At 53.9% G+C, this 14,594-nt stretch overlaps 1 protein-coding gene across 4 annotated transcripts in view; it reads right to left on the bottom strand.

The window, feature by feature from the left end:
- LOC124043339 (PHD finger protein 14-like) overlaps positions 1 to 14,594 on the bottom strand; it is a 119,743-nt gene that overhangs the window by 83,633 nt on the left and 21,516 nt on the right. For 3 of the 4 annotated variants that reach the window (XM_046361857.1, XM_046361859.1, XM_046361860.1), the window contains exons 9-15: positions 12,924 to 13,070; positions 12,394 to 12,569; positions 12,042 to 12,148; positions 10,556 to 10,662; positions 8,304 to 8,399; positions 5,799 to 5,905; positions 5,578 to 5,709 (exon numbers count right to left, since the gene is read on the bottom strand). In XM_046361857.1, the coding sequence (XP_046217813.1) occupies positions 5,578 to 5,709; positions 5,799 to 5,905; positions 8,304 to 8,399; positions 10,556 to 10,662; positions 12,042 to 12,148; positions 12,394 to 12,569; positions 12,924 to 13,070 (872 nt within the window). The remainder of the gene's footprint in view (positions 1 to 5,577; positions 5,710 to 5,798; positions 5,906 to 8,303; positions 8,400 to 10,555; positions 10,663 to 12,041; positions 12,149 to 12,393; positions 12,570 to 12,923; positions 13,071 to 14,594) is intronic. The other variant, XM_046361858.1, reaches the window with a different exon arrangement.

Genomic DNA, 14,594 nt, shown 5'->3' with positions numbered 1-14,594 from the left:
GCTCTCTCCCTTTCCCATCTCTCGCTCTCTCCCTTTCCCATCTCTCGCTCTCTCCCTTTCCCATCTCTCTCGCTCTCTCCCTTTCCCATCTCTCTCGCTTTCATCTCTCTCTCTCTCTCTCTCTCTTCTCCATCTCTCTCTCTCTCTCTCTCCTCTCTCTCTCTCTCTCTCTCTCTCTCTCTCTCTCTCTCTCTCTCTCTCTCTCTCTCTCTCTCTTCTCTCTCTCTCTCTCTCGCTTTCCATCTCTCTCTCTCTCCTTTCCCATCTCTCTCTCTCTCGCTTTCCCATCTCTCTCTCTCTCGCTTTCCCATCTCTCTCTCTCTCGCTTTCCCATCTCTCTCTCTCGCTTTCCCTTTCCCCTGTCTCTCGCTTTCCCTTTCCCCTTTCTCTCGCTTTCCCCTCTCTCGCTTTCCCATCTCTCGCTTTCCCATCTCTCGCTCTCTCTCCCTTTCCCATCTCTCGCTCTCTCTCCCTTTCCCATCTCTCGCTCTCTCTCCCTTTCCCATCTCTCGCTCTCTCTCCCTTTCCCATCTCTCGCTCTCTCTCCCTTTCCCATCTCTCGCTCTCTCTCCCTTTCCCATCTCTCGCTCTCTCTCCCTTTCCCATCTCTCGCTCTCTCCCTCGCTTTCCCATCTCTCTCTTTCGCATCTCTCTCTTTCGCATCTCTCGCTTTCCCATCTCTCGCTTTCCCATCTCTCTCTCTCGCTTTCCCATCTCTCTCTTTCTCGCTTTCCCATCTCTCGCTCTCTCCCTTTCCCCTCTCTCGCTCTCTCCCTTTCCCATCTCTCGCTCTCTCCCTTTCCCATCTCTCGCTCTCTCCCTTTCCCATCTCTCGCTCTCTCCCTTTCCCATCTCTCGCTCTCTCCCTTTCCCATCTCTCGCTCTCTCCCTTTCCCATCTCTCGCTCTCTCCCTTTCCCATCTCTCGCTCTCTCCCTTTCCCATCCATCTCTCGCTCTCTCCCTTTCCCATCTCTCGCTCTCTCCCTTTCCCATCTCTCGCTCTCTCCCTTTCCCATCTCTCGCTCTCTCCCTTTCCCATCTCTCGCTCTCTCGCTTTCCCATCTCTCGCTCTCTCCCTTTCCCATCTCTCGCTCTCTCCCTTTCCCATCTCTCGCTCTCTCCCTTTCCCATCTCTCGCTCTCTCCCTTTCCCATCTCTCGCTCTCTCCCTTTCCCATCTCTCGCTCTCTCCCTTTCCCATCTCTCTCTCTCTCCCTTTCCCATCTCTCTCTCTCTCGCTTTCCCATCTCTCTCTCTCTCTCGCTTTCCCATCTCTCTCTCTCGCTTTCCCATCTCTCTCTCTCGCTTTCCCTTTCCCCTGTCTCTCGCTTTCCCTTTCCCCTGTCTCTCGCTTTCCCTTTCCCCTCTCTCTCTCGCTTTCCCTTTCCCCTCTCTCTCGCTTTCCCTTTCCCCTCTCTCTCCCTTTCCCATCTCTCGCTCTCTCTCCCTTTCCCATCTCTCGCTCTCTCTCCCTTTCCCATCTCTCGCTCTCTCTCCCTTTCCCATCTCTCGCTCTCTCTCCCTTTCCCATCTCTCGCTCTCTCTCCCTTTCCCATCTCTCGCTCTCTCTCCCTTTCCCATCTCTCGCTTTCCCATCTCTCGCTTTCCCATCTCTCGCTTTCCCATCTCTCGCTTTCCCATCTCTCGCTTTCCCATCTCTCTCTTTCTCGCTTTCCCATCTCTCTCTTTCTCGCTTTCCCATCTCTCTCTTTCTCGCTTTCCCATCTCTCTCTTTCTCGCTTTCCCATCTCTCTCTTTCTCCCTTTCCCATCTCTCGCTCTCTCCCTTTCCCATCTCTCGCTCTCTCCCTTTCCCATCTCTCGCTCTCTCCCTTTCCCATCTCTCGCTCTCTCCCTTTCCCATCTCTCGCTCTCTCCCTTTCCCATCTCTCGCTCTCTCCCTTTCCCATCTCTCGCTCTCTCCCTTTCCCATCTCTCGCTCTCTCCCTTTCCCATCTCTCGCTCTCTCCCTTTCCCATCTCTCGTCTTTCCCATCTCTCGCTCTCTCCCTTTCCCATCTCTCGCTCTCTCCCTTTCCCATCTCTCGCTCTCTCCCTTTCCCATCTCTCGCTCTCTCCCTTTCCCATCTCTCGCTCTCTCCCTTCTCTCTCTCTCGCTTTCCCATCTCTTTCGCTTTCCCATCTCTCCCTCTCTCGCTTTCCCATCTCTCCCTCTCTCGCTTTCCCATCTCTCCCTCTCTCGCTTTCCCATCTCTCCCTCTCTCGCTTTCCCATCTCTCCCTCTCTCGCTTTCCCATCTCTCCCTCTCTCGCTTTCCCATCTCTCCCTCTCTCGCTTTCCCATCTCTCTCTCTCTCGCTTTCCCATCTCTCTCTCTCTCTCGCTTTCCCATCTCTCTCTCTCGCTTTCCCATCTCTCTCTCTCGCTTTCCCTTTCCCCTCTCTCTCGCTTTCCCTTTCCCCTCTCTCTCGCTTTCCCCTCTCTCGCTTTCCCATCTCTCGCTCTCTCTCCCTTTCCCATCTCTCGCTCTCTCTCCCTTTCCCATCTCTCGCTCTCTCTCCCTTTCCCATCTCTCGCTCTCTCTCCCATCTCTCGCTCTCTCCCTCGCTTTCCCATCTCTCTCTTTCTCCCTCGCTTTCCCATCTCTCTCTTTCGCATCTCTCGCTTTCCCATCTCTCGCTTTCCCATCTCTCCCTTTCCCATCTCTCCCTTTCCCATCTCTCGCTCTCTCCCTTTCCCATCTCTCGCTCTCTCCCTTTCCCATCTCTCGCTCTCTCCCTTTCCCATCTCTCGCTCTCTCCCTTTCCCATCTCTCGCTCTCTCCCTTTCCCATCTCTCGCTCTCTCCCTTCTCTCTCTCTCGCTTTCCCATCTCTTTCTCTTTCCCATCTCTCCCTCTCTCGCTTTCCCATCTCTCCCTCTCTCGCTTTCCCATCTCTCCCTCTCTCGCTTTCCCATCTCTCCCTCTCTCGCTTTCCCATCTCTCCCTCTCTCGCTTTCCCATCTCTCCCTCTCTCGCTTTCCCATCTCTCCCTCTCTCGCTTTCCCATCTCTCTCTCTCTCTCTCGCTTTCCCATCTCCCGTCCGTCCTCCCGTCCGTCCTCCCGTCTTTCCGTCCGTCCTCCCGTCTTTCCGTCCGTCCTCCCGTCTTTCCGTCCGTCCTCCCGTCTTTCCGTCCGTCCTCCCGTCTTTCCGTCCGTCCTCCCGTCTTTCCGTCCGTCCTCCCGTCTTTCCGTCCGTCCTCCCGTCTTTCCGTCCGTCCTCCCGTCTTTCCGTCCGTCCTCCCGTCTTTCCGTCCGTCCTCCCGTCTTTCCGTCCGTCCTCCCGTCTTTCCGTCCGTCCTCCCGTCTTTCTGCGTCCGCTCGTCTTTCAGTCTGTCCACTTCTGCCCGTCTTTCCGTCCCCGTCTTTCCGTCCCCGTCTTTCCGTCCCCGTCTTTCCGTCCCCGTCTTTCCGTCCCCGTCTTTCAGTCCCCGTCTTTCAGTCCCCGTCTTTCAGTCCCAGTCTTTCAGTCCCAGTCTTTCAGTCCCAGTCTTTCAGTCCGTCCGCGTCCGCCCGTCTTTCCGTCCGAATCGCCAGTCTTTCCGTCTGTCCGCGCATCCGCCCGTCTTTCAGTCTGCGTCCGCCCATCTTTGTGTCCGTCCTCGTCTTCCCTTCTTTCCGTCCGCTCTGTCAGTCTGTCCGTCCGTGTCTGTCCAGCCGTCCTCGCCTGTCCGTCCCTCCGCCAGTCTTTCCTCGTCCGCCTGTCTTTCCATCCATCCGTCCCCTAGTCTTTCTGTCAACCCGTGTCTGCCCATCCACCTGGGTCCGCCCGTCTTTCCGTCCATCCATCCGCCCGTCTTTCGGCGTCCGCTCGCGTCTGCTCGTCTTTCCGTCCGTCCTCCCGCTTCAGTCTGTCCGTCTTTTTGCCTGCACATCCATCCGCGTCTGCCTCTTTCTGCGTGCGCCCGTCTTTCAGTCTGTCCATCCATCCGTCCGTCCATCCGTGTTTGTCCTTCTGCCCTTCTTTCCACGTCTTTCCGTCCTTCCTCCAGTCTTTCTGTCCGTCCGCGTCCGCTCGTCTTTCCGTCCGTCCGTCTGTCCCTTTTTCCACCCGCTTGCATCTGTCCGCCTGCGTCCGCCCGCGTGCGCGCGTCTGTCCGTCCGCCCGCGTGCGCGCGTCTGTCCGTCCGCCCGCGTGCGCGCGTCTGTCCGTCCGCCCGCGTGCGCGCGTCTGTCCGTCCGCCCGCGTGCGCGCGTCTGTCCGTCCGCCCGCGTGCGCGCGTCTGTCCGTCCGCCCGCGTGCCGCGCGTCTGTCCGTCCGCCCGCGTGCGCGCGTCTGTCCGTCCGCCCGCGTGCGCGCGCGTCTGTCCGTCCGCCCGCGTGCGCGCGCGTCTGTCCGCCCGCCCGCGTGCGCGCGTCTGTCCGCCCGCCCGCGTCTGTCCGCCCGCCCGTGTGCGCGTCTGTCCGCCCGCCTGCGTGTGCGCGTCTGTCCGCCCGCCTGCGTGTGCGCGTCTGTCCATCCGCCTGTCTGCCTGCATCTGTCCGCCTGCGTGAGTCTGTCCATCCGCTTGTCTGCGCCTGCCTGCGTCTGTCTGTCTGCCTGCATGTGCGTCTGTCCACCTGCATGTGCGTCTGTGCGTCTGTCCGCCTACATGTGCGTCTGTCCGCCTGCATCTGTCCATCCGCTTGTCTGTGACTGCCTGCGTCTGTGTGTACATCTGTCCGCCTGCCCGCCTGTGCGTCTGTACCCGCCTGCGTCTGTCCATCCGCTTGTCTGCGCCTGCCTGCGCCTGCCTGCGTCTGCCTGTCTGTCCATCCGCTTGTCTGCGCCTGCATCTGCCTGTCTGTCCGTCTGTCTGTCCGCCTGCGCGTGCGTCTGTCCGTCCGCTTCTCTGTGACTGCCTGCGTCTGTCCGTCCGCTTCTCTGTGACTGCCTGCGCATCTGAGCATCTGTCCGCTCGCCTGTGTCTGTGCGTCTGCCCGCATGTGTCTGTGCGTCTGCCCGCATGTGTCTGAGCGTCTGCCCGCCCGACTGTGTCTGTGCGTCTGCCCGACTGTGTCTGTGCGTCTGCCCGCCCGGCCGCCCGCGTCTGGGCGTCTGCCCGCCCGCGTCTGGGCGTCTGCCCGCCCGCGTCTGGGCGTCTGCCCGCCCGCGTCTGGGCGTCTGCCCGCCCGCGTCTGGGCGTCTGCCCGCCCGCGTCTGGGCGTCTGCCCGCCCGCGTCTGGGCGTCTGCCCGCCCGCGTCTGGGCGTCTGCCCGCCCGCGTCTGGGCGTCTGCCCGCCCGCGTCTGGGCGTCTGCCCGCCCGCGTCTGGGCGTCTGCCCGCCCGAGTCTGGGCGTCTGCCCGCCCGAGTCTGGGCGTCTGCCCGCCCGAGTCTGGGCGTCTGCCCGCCCGAGTCTGTGCGTCTGCCCGCCCGAGTCTGTGCGTCTGCCCGCCCGAGTCTGTGCGTCTGCCCGCCCGAGTCTGTGCGTCTGCCCGCCCGAGTCTGTGCGTCTGCCCGCCCGAGTCTGTGCGTCTGCCCGCCCGAGTCTGTGCGTCTGTCCGCCCGAGTCTGTGCGTCTGTCCGCCCGAGTCTGTGCGTCTGTCCGCCCGAGTCTGTGCGTCTGCCCGCCTGAGTCTGTCTCCCTGCCTCTCTCACCAGTAGCTGTTCTTGGTCTTCTTGGGCATGCGTGTCAGCGGAGGCTCCAGACAGCCCAGGTGGTAGTAGAGCTTGCAAGTGTCACACATCAGCAGGAGATGCTGGTCTTGGTTCTTCTTACAGATCCCACAGCTAAACAGGAACACACACACGCATACATACATCAGCATATAAGGCCTTGTGCTTGTATGTAATGCCTGTTTGAATGTTTGTTTGTTTACCTGTAGAGGACAGCTGGTAGGTTGGAGGACTTCCCAGGAACTCCTCCCTCCTTCTTGCTGGGCTTCCTCTCTTTAGGGGCTTTCAGGACCGGCGGGGAGTTCAGTTTCTGTCACAGAGAGACACACATAACACAACTGTAGGTGTACTAGAGACCTCAGAGAGAAGCAGTGAAGGACAGACAGGGCAAAGGTGTCCACAGACAGAGAGAGAGAGAGAGAGAGAGAGAGAGAGAGAGAGAGAGAGAGAGAGAGAGAGAGAGAGAAAGAGAGTGTCTGTGGGGAGGGGGGGCCTGTTGTTGGTCAGTAGACAGACGGTCTATCTGTCTGTGGTGGATGTGTGTTTATTTCTCCACTGCATCTCATTGGCTACATGGTGGCTGCTGTCTGTCGCAGGTTAATTAGAAAACTGATCTGCTAGGGAGAGACTGGGGAGCTGGTGGCCACTAAACAGACAGGCTCCTCACTGGGGCAGCTCTAATCTGAGCACGCTCACTACGCCGTAGCCCACGGCTCCCAGGGACCAGTCCTGTGGGGGTGCCAGGGCCACAGGACCCTAGGGTGTTAGTCTACTAATTGTGGACCACAGTCCCCTTCTGCATTAGCTCAGTGAGTAGAAAACCCCTCAGAGAGATGGGTAGAGAGAGATGGGTATATTCTAAAATAAGAATCAGAGACAGGCAGGACCAGCCCAACCTCAGGCCATCTGGCTGGTTCATACTGGGTGCGAGACAGGCTCTGAGGCCGTGGGGGACCGAGTGGCGCACCCTGACTGGCACGCCTTTCAGGAAGATTCTCGGTGTATGACACAGACGTGCACAGCATTTCAAACGAGACGCTTTACCTCAGTGCCAAACTGAACACTGCCAGGAAATGCTAAAACACTGTGACTGGGTCCTTTGAAGCTTCACAATGTCCAACGAAAAATGCTTCCTCTCCCTGAGAAGTCCCCCACAATGACAACACTGACTCAGTGTACAGGATGAGGGATGGGTCTGCGGTCAGGTAACATCAATAATTTCTGGTAATGTACGGGACGGGCAGAGGGATGACAAATAGGAAATGAAAAGGTATCAGATAGATGACACAAAGCAACGCGGGGACGTGACTGATGTAGCCACTTAAACCTTTCCACGTTTCTAATTACGTGATTTATGGAGGTCGTTGCAGATCGACGTCGTTCGTTCAGTCGTTCTTTCCCTCCAGCCTTTCTTTCCTCCCAGCCTCTAGCTATATCACACCATCCATTTATCTGTAAGGCAGCCCCCGTCGCACCCCCGTCGCCAGCCAGACTTTTAAAATCAGCATCATGCATTGTTAGCCGCTTACGTAGATGCATTTTGAAAAAGCTGATGACATATGCAGTTCCAGGCGCCACGGGCAACTGTAAGTTGTATTATCTAGGCCTACCTGCTAATCTTAGAGACTGGGTGTAACCAGGGGTGTCTGTGTGTGTTGTGTCTTGCTATAGCATCCTGTCAGAGCTCCAACACTCCACAGGCCTCTCGTCCTCAGTTCTCATTCTCACCTCAACACAGCACAACACACACCAAGAGCTGGGCTGCTTTTAAATAAGTGTCAGTGTCAGCACTTCCAAACAGGCTCTGTCACTTTTTTTTTAAAGTTAAAAAGGTCTCACAGCAATTTCTGCAGAGCTGCATTTCGCACTCATTAAACAACCCATCACCCGTGGCGACGCATCTTGGCGATTTGGTTGCCATGGCGAGTGTGAACGTGGTAGAAAGCAAGCGGACAGCTTCTAGCTTCATTTAGAGTGGAGCAGAGCCAGGTCTGGTCTGCCTTTATGGTAAAGGACAGGTCAATCACTTACAGGAGCCTATTATGGGCTGCAGAATTACCCCATGGTAACTCTGTGGGTTGCTATGGCTAATCTAGATTCCTCTCAATCCTTTGTCATCACCAGGTCCTGGGCATGTAGCAGGGAGACCTGTCCGGTTGGCGGTTTATCCTCTGACTTTTCTGCCCTACCTAGGTGTGATGAAACTAAAATTACAGGACAGGTGCTGGAGTTTGGTTAGTGGGAGTGTTGCCAACTCTGGACTAAACATGAGAGAGATAGGAGGAGAAAGTGGACGAGCAGGAAAGGAGGAGGAGAAAGTGGACGAGCAGGAAAGGAGGAGGAGAAAGTGGGCGAGCAGGAAAGGAGGAGGAGAAAGTGGGCGAGCAGGAAAGGAGGAGGAGAAAGTGGGCGAGCAGGAATGGAGGAGGAGAAAGTGGGCAAGCAGGAAAGGAGGAGGAGAAAGTGGGCAAGCAGGAAAGGAGGAGGAGAAAGTGGGCAAGCAGGAAAGGAGGAGGAGAAAGTGGACGAGCAGGAAAGGAGGAGGAGAAAGTGGACGAGCAGGAAAGAGAATGAGAAAGTGGAGGAGCAGGAAAGAGAATGAGAAAGTGGATGAGGAGGAATGAGAAAGTGCAAAAGAAGATAAGAAATGGGGATGAGGAGGAAAGGAGGATGAGAGAGGAGAAGAAAGTGGTGTGATATTAATATACCTGTCCAAGGATTCCTCCCAACATGGTCCATATGGCATGGCCCTCACTCCTCAGAACTCCGTTGACATTCTGCAGATCCTCCAGAGACTCACACAGCTACATAGGGAGAAACAGACAGGTCATGTAGGGGGGGAGGAAAAGAAAGAAAGAAAGAGAGGTTATGTGGGGGGAGAGAGAGAAAGGTTATGTGGGGGAGAGAGAGAGAGAGAGAGATCGAGACAGGTTGTGTGGGGGGGAGAGAGAGAGAGAGAGATCGAGACAGGTTATGTGGGGGGGAGAGAGAAAGGTTATGTGGGGGGGAGAGGTTAGAGGGAGAGATCGAGACAGGTTATGTGGGGGGGGAGAGAGAGAAAGGTTATGTGGGGGAGAGAGATAGAGACAGGTTATGTGGGGGAGAGAGATAGAGACAGGTTATGTGGGGAGAGAGATAGAGACAGGTTATGTGGGGGAGAGAGATAGAGACAGGTTATGTGGGGGAGAGAGATAGAGACAGGTTATGTGGGGGAAAGAGAGAAAGGTTATGTGGGGGGAGAGAGAGAGATCGAGACAGGTTATGTGGGGGGAGAGAGAGAGAGAGAGAGATCGAGACAGGTTATGTGGGGGAAAGAGAGAAAGGTTATGTGGGGGGAGAGAGAGAGAGAGATCGAGACAGGTTATGTGGGGGGAGAGAGAGACAGGTTATGTGGGGGAGAGAGAGAGAGAAAGGTTATGTGGGGGGAGAGAGAAAGGTTATGTGGGGAGAGAGAGATCGAGACAGGTTATGTGGGGGGAGAGAGAGAAAGGTTATGTGGGGGGAGAGAGATCGAGACAGGTTATGTGGGGGAGAGAGAAAGGTTATGTGGGGGAGAGAGAGAAAGGTTATGTGGGGGAGAGAGAGAGAGAGAGAGAGAGAGAGAGAGAGAGAGAAAGGTTATGTGGGGGAGAGAGAGAGAGAAAGGTTATGTGGGGGAGAGAGAGAGAGAGAGAGAGGTCATGTAGCGAGAGAGAGACTTCATATTATCTCCCAGAGATTAGTCTACCTCCTTCTCCACACCCACCCCGCTCACCCAGAACCCACCACCCCGCGCACCCAGAACCCACCACCCCGCGCACCCAGAACCCACCACCCCGCGCACCCAGAACCCACCACCCCGCGCACCCAGAACCCACCACCCCGCGCACCCAGAACCCACCACCCCGCGCACCCAGAACCCACCACCCCGCGCACCCAGAACCCACCACCCCGCGCGCACTCACCCTGTTTATACGGCTTTATAGCCGTATCTGTAGCTAGACTTCTAATCTTAACGATCCTTCTCGCTCGATCCCCCTCTCAGTCTTTCTCCATCTCTCTCACTGTCTTCAAGGCCGGGGCTGCTTCTCTCTCTCTCCATCGCTCTCTCTCTTTCTATGCATCTCTCTCGCTCCCTCTCTCCGTGTAAAAGCACGTCGAGCGGTGCAATTAGCAACACACACTCCATTAATAACGCTTAATACACGTGGCAGAAAGACTGAACGCAACATTAACTCCTCTGACTTTTACACCGCTGTTTTATTCCCTTCTTCATTGGGCCTGATGGAGCGAAGCTGCCCTGCGCCGCCACACCCAAGTCACATGGCGAAGGATAGATGAAAGGAGATAGAGAGAGAGATCGAGCGAAACGGCAAGGGCCACAGAGAGATCGAGGGAGAAAGAGATGAACAGAGTGAGAGATGAGAGATGGAGAGAGCTAGACGGAAGTGGAACAACAGGGCTCTTAAAATGGTCTTTTTCATGGTACATAGTAAAACGGTGGTTAATGTGTTGTAGCGCAAAGCGATGCGGTTTATGAATGACACACTATGTGCGTTTCTGAAGACTAGAGGCCATGCAGTACAAAGACATAGCACAGCTTTAGTGTGAGAACTCAGAGCAACGCTACTGGAGAATCACTGGTAAAATCCCTAGTGACTGGTTGATAACAGTGTGGATTAACATTTTGTCCACTATCTCCCTGGCCGTGTCGACTACCACAGAAACGTCAAGCAAGCATTTTATTAGGTGACTTTACGGCCTGTACCAAATCAAATCTAATTGTATTGGTCGCATACACATATTTAGCAGATGTTATTGGGGATGTAGAGAAATGCTTGCGTTCCTAGTTCCAACACCACTACTAACCTTGTTGTAGTCGACAAGCAGCTTCTTCTAACAGTGTGTTTTCCACCACTACTAACCTTGTTGTAGTCGACAAGCAGCTTCTTCTAACAGTGTGTTTTCCACCACTACTAACCTTGTTGTAGTCGACGTGCAGTTTCTCCTGCTCACTCTCCAGCTTGTCTTTCAGGTTCTTCTGTTCAGAGATATTGTCCTGGATCTGAATCATCCTCATGTTCCTCTCTGCATAGCAATAAGGACACCAATCAATAAACCACCATCACAATCTACACACATCGATAGGACCGATCCCAATCTATCTCCATCTATACACGGGAAAAGGCAGACGAGAAACACGGTGTGCCAATCTGATGGGCGATAGCTGGGGGATGTTGTTCTGATGGGCGATAGCTGGGGGATGTTGTTCTGATGGGCGATAGCTGGGGGATGTTGTTCTGATGGGCGATAGCTGGGGGATGTTGTTCTGATGGGCGATAGCTGGGGGATGTTGTTCTGATGATAGCTGGGGGATGTTGTTCTGATGGGCGATAGCTGGGGGATGTTGTTCTGATGGGCGATAGCTGGGGATGGGGGATGCTGTTCTGATGGGAGATAGCTGGGGATGCTGTCTGATGGGGGGATGCTGTCTGATGGGCGATAGCTGGGGATGTTGTTCTGATGGGCGATAGCTGGGAGTGGGGGATGCTGTCTGATGGGAGATAGCTGGGGAGTGGGGGATGCTGTCTGATGAGAGATAGCTGGGGAGTGGGGGATGCTGTCTGATGGGAGATAGCTGGGGGATGTTGTTCTGATGGGAAATAGCTGGGGGATGTTGTTCTGATGGGCGATAGCTGGGGAGTGGGGGATGCTGTCTGATGGGAGATAGCTGGGGGATGTTGTTCTGATGGGCGATAGCTGGGGTGGGGGATGTTCTGATGGGAGATAGCTGGGGGATGTTGTTCTGATGGGAAATAGCTGGGGGATGTTGTTCTGATGGGCGATAGCTGGGGAGTGGGGGATGCTGTCTGATGGGAGATAGCTGGGGGATGTTGTTCTGATGGGCGATAGCTGGGGTGGGGGATGTTCTGATGGGAGATAGCTGGGGGATGTTGTTCTGATGAGCGATAGCTGGGGAGTGGAGGATGTTCTTTTGATGGGAGATAGCTGGGGGTGGGGGATGTTGTTCTGATGGGAGATAGCTGGGGGATGTTGTTCTGATGGGCGATAGCTGGGGAGTGGGGGATGCTGTCTGATGGGAGATAGCTGGGGGATGTTGTTCTGATGGGCGATAGCTGGGGAGTGGGGGATGCGGTCTGATGGGAGATAGCTGGGGGTGGGGGATGTTGTTCAAGGTTATACACATTTGAACGTACATGTTTATGCACACTCGCAAACACATACACAAAAACGGTCGAGCAAACACATATCTGGCAACGGCATCATCATTAATTTTGGGGGTCTTTATCCAAGGCTACATGCTGACAGCCTTTCGAACTCTGGCACATCTGTCTTTAGTCTGGAAGCATCTGTCTTTAGTAACAACATTGACTAGAATAGTGTATTATGTTGGTAATGTAAGTTTATGTTTCCATTAGTCAGATGGTTTTTGTTTCCCTACTCACCCAGGTAATAGTTGACGAAGTCTGCAGTGAGGGCAGGCTGCTTGTGTTTCCTGCGTCCGTCCACACTTGCGCTGATGTCTGATGTGTCTACAGGGAAGATGTCCGTGCTGAAGAAGGAAAAAGAGATTTGAACCGACAACCCTCTGCTTCCTGGTCCACCTTTCTGACCTCAAAGCCCCTCCCTGACAAGGGGAAAAAGTTGCAGCTCTCACGCATCCAGTTCAAAAAAATCTTTATATTGGATTATTATTTTTATTTTTTTTAAGTATCAAGTGTGAATTCTATATTTGGGCTGCACCTCAATTCTTGGTTGCCTGAACACCATATTTTTCCTACAGACATTAACTCCTACCTGATGCCCATGAGCTCGGCCTTCCTCATGAGTTTCCTGATGGCGGAGGCGCTGGAGGTCAGGGGTCGTGGAAGCTTCTCCCGGGGGACCCAGGCCTGGGGCCGAGTGTTACGGGACAGCTCTGCCCTGGCCCGGTACTGCTGCAGCCGGGTGGTGATACGGGCCTGCCAGGGGTTCAACACAACACAAAGAAACACACACTTCATTATCTAATGACAGCCCGGCTGTGTCCCAAATGGCACCCTATCCTATATATGGGCCCTGGTCAAAAGTAGTGCTTTATATAGGGAATAGGATCCCATTTGGGACCCAGGCATTACAACTTACAACCTCCCCAGGTTGTTTCTGCTGTGTTTTCCAACTCACTTGTTCAAATAAAAAAGTCAATCAGTCAAAGACTGAAACTTGCATATAGAACAATTAACTATGAAGGAAACACTGACAAGCATTTCTATTCATGTTCAAAGACAACTTCTGCAGCCCTAACAGGGGCAAGCCAGTGTGAGTCTGAGCCAGTCTTGACCTCTCACCTGTGCCTCAGGGGCCAGCTGCTTCTCTTTGTCCTGTAGAGATGCCTTGCAGTAGGACTGGAGCGCCAGGTAGTTCTTCCTCTTCCACTTCCTGTCATAGCGGTCCGCATGCTGCTTACAATACGCAAAGAAGGGATCGGCTATGTCCTGGGGAAACACACACACACACACACACACACACACACACACACACACACGCACGTGTTCAAAACCTGATCGACCACAGGTGAACATCGCTTCTTGTGCACTGTGTATGGCATGTCTTTCAGCACTCTTCAGTCAAGAGATCTGTTTTCCTGTGTAAAATAGTCATTTACAGCGCAGTCGGACCACTTGAATTTTTCCACATTTTGTTATGTTACAGCCTTGTTCTAAAATCTATTAAATAGTTTTTTCCCCTCATCAATCTACACATAATACCGCATAATTATTTATTTTTTTGTTCATGTATAATTCTTTAAAAAAAACTAAAATATCACAATTACATAAGTATTCAGACCCTTTACTCAGTACTTTATTGAAGCACCTTTGGCAGCGATTACAGCCTCAAGTCTTCTTGGGTATGACACTACAAGCTTAGCACACTTGTATTTGGAGAGTTTCTCCCATTCTTCTTTGCAGATCCTATCAAGCTCTGTCAGGTTGGATGGGAAGCGTTGCGACACAGCTATTTTCAAGTCTTGCCAGAGATGTTTGATCGGTTTCAAGTCCGGGCTCTGGCTGAGCCACTCAAGGACATTCAGAGACTTGTCCCAAAGCCAATCCTGTGTTGTATTGGCTGTGTGCTTAGGGTCGTTGTCCTGTTGGAAGGTGAACCTTCGTCCCAATCTGAGGTCCTGAGCGCTCTGGAGCAGGTTTTCATCAAGGATCTCTCTGTACTTTACTCTGTTCATCATTCCCCGATCCTGACTAGTTTCCCAGTCCCTGCCACTGAAAAACATCCCTAGAGCATGATGCTGCCTCCACCATGCTTCACTGTGGTGCCAGTTTTCCTCCAGATGTGACGCTTGGCATTCAGGCCAAAAAGTTTCTTGGTTTCATCAGACCAGAGAATCTTGTTTATCATGGTCTGAGAGTCCTTTAGGTGCCTTTTGACAAACTCCAAGTGGGCTGTCGTGCCTTTTAGTGAAGAGTGGCTTCCGTCTGGCCACTCTACCATAAAGCCCTGATTGGTGGAGTGCTGCAGAGATGGTTGTCCTTCTGGAAGTTTCTCCCATCTCCACAGAGGAACTCTGACCGAGTGATCATTGGGTTCTAAGTCACCTCCCTGACCAAGGCCCTTCTCCCCCGATTGCTCAGTTTGGCTGGGCGGCCAGCTGGTGGTTGGTGGTTACAACCTTCTTCCATTTAAAAATGGAGACAACTGTGTTCGTGGGGACCTTCATTGCTGCAAATATTTTATGTTACCCTTCCCCAGATCGGTGTCTCGACACAATCCTTTCTCAGAGCTCTACGGACAATTGCTTCGACCTCATGGCTTGGTTTTTGCTCTGACATGCACCGTCAACTGTGGGAACTTACATAGACAGGTGTGTACCCTTCCCATGTCCACAGGTGGACTCCAATCAAGTTGTAGAAACCTCTCAAGGATGATCAATGGAAACAGGATGCACCCGAGCTCTTTTTCGAGTCTCATAGCAAAGGGTCTGAATACTTATGTTAAATACGTAT

The sequence above is a fragment of the Oncorhynchus gorbuscha genome, linkage group LG09 (genome assembly GCF_021184085.1).
Source record: "Oncorhynchus gorbuscha isolate QuinsamMale2020 ecotype Even-year linkage group LG09, OgorEven_v1.0, whole genome shotgun sequence".
NCBI lineage: Eukaryota > Metazoa > Chordata > Actinopteri > Salmoniformes > Salmonidae > Oncorhynchus > Oncorhynchus gorbuscha.
This window is presented reverse-complemented; position numbering and strand designations above follow the sequence as displayed.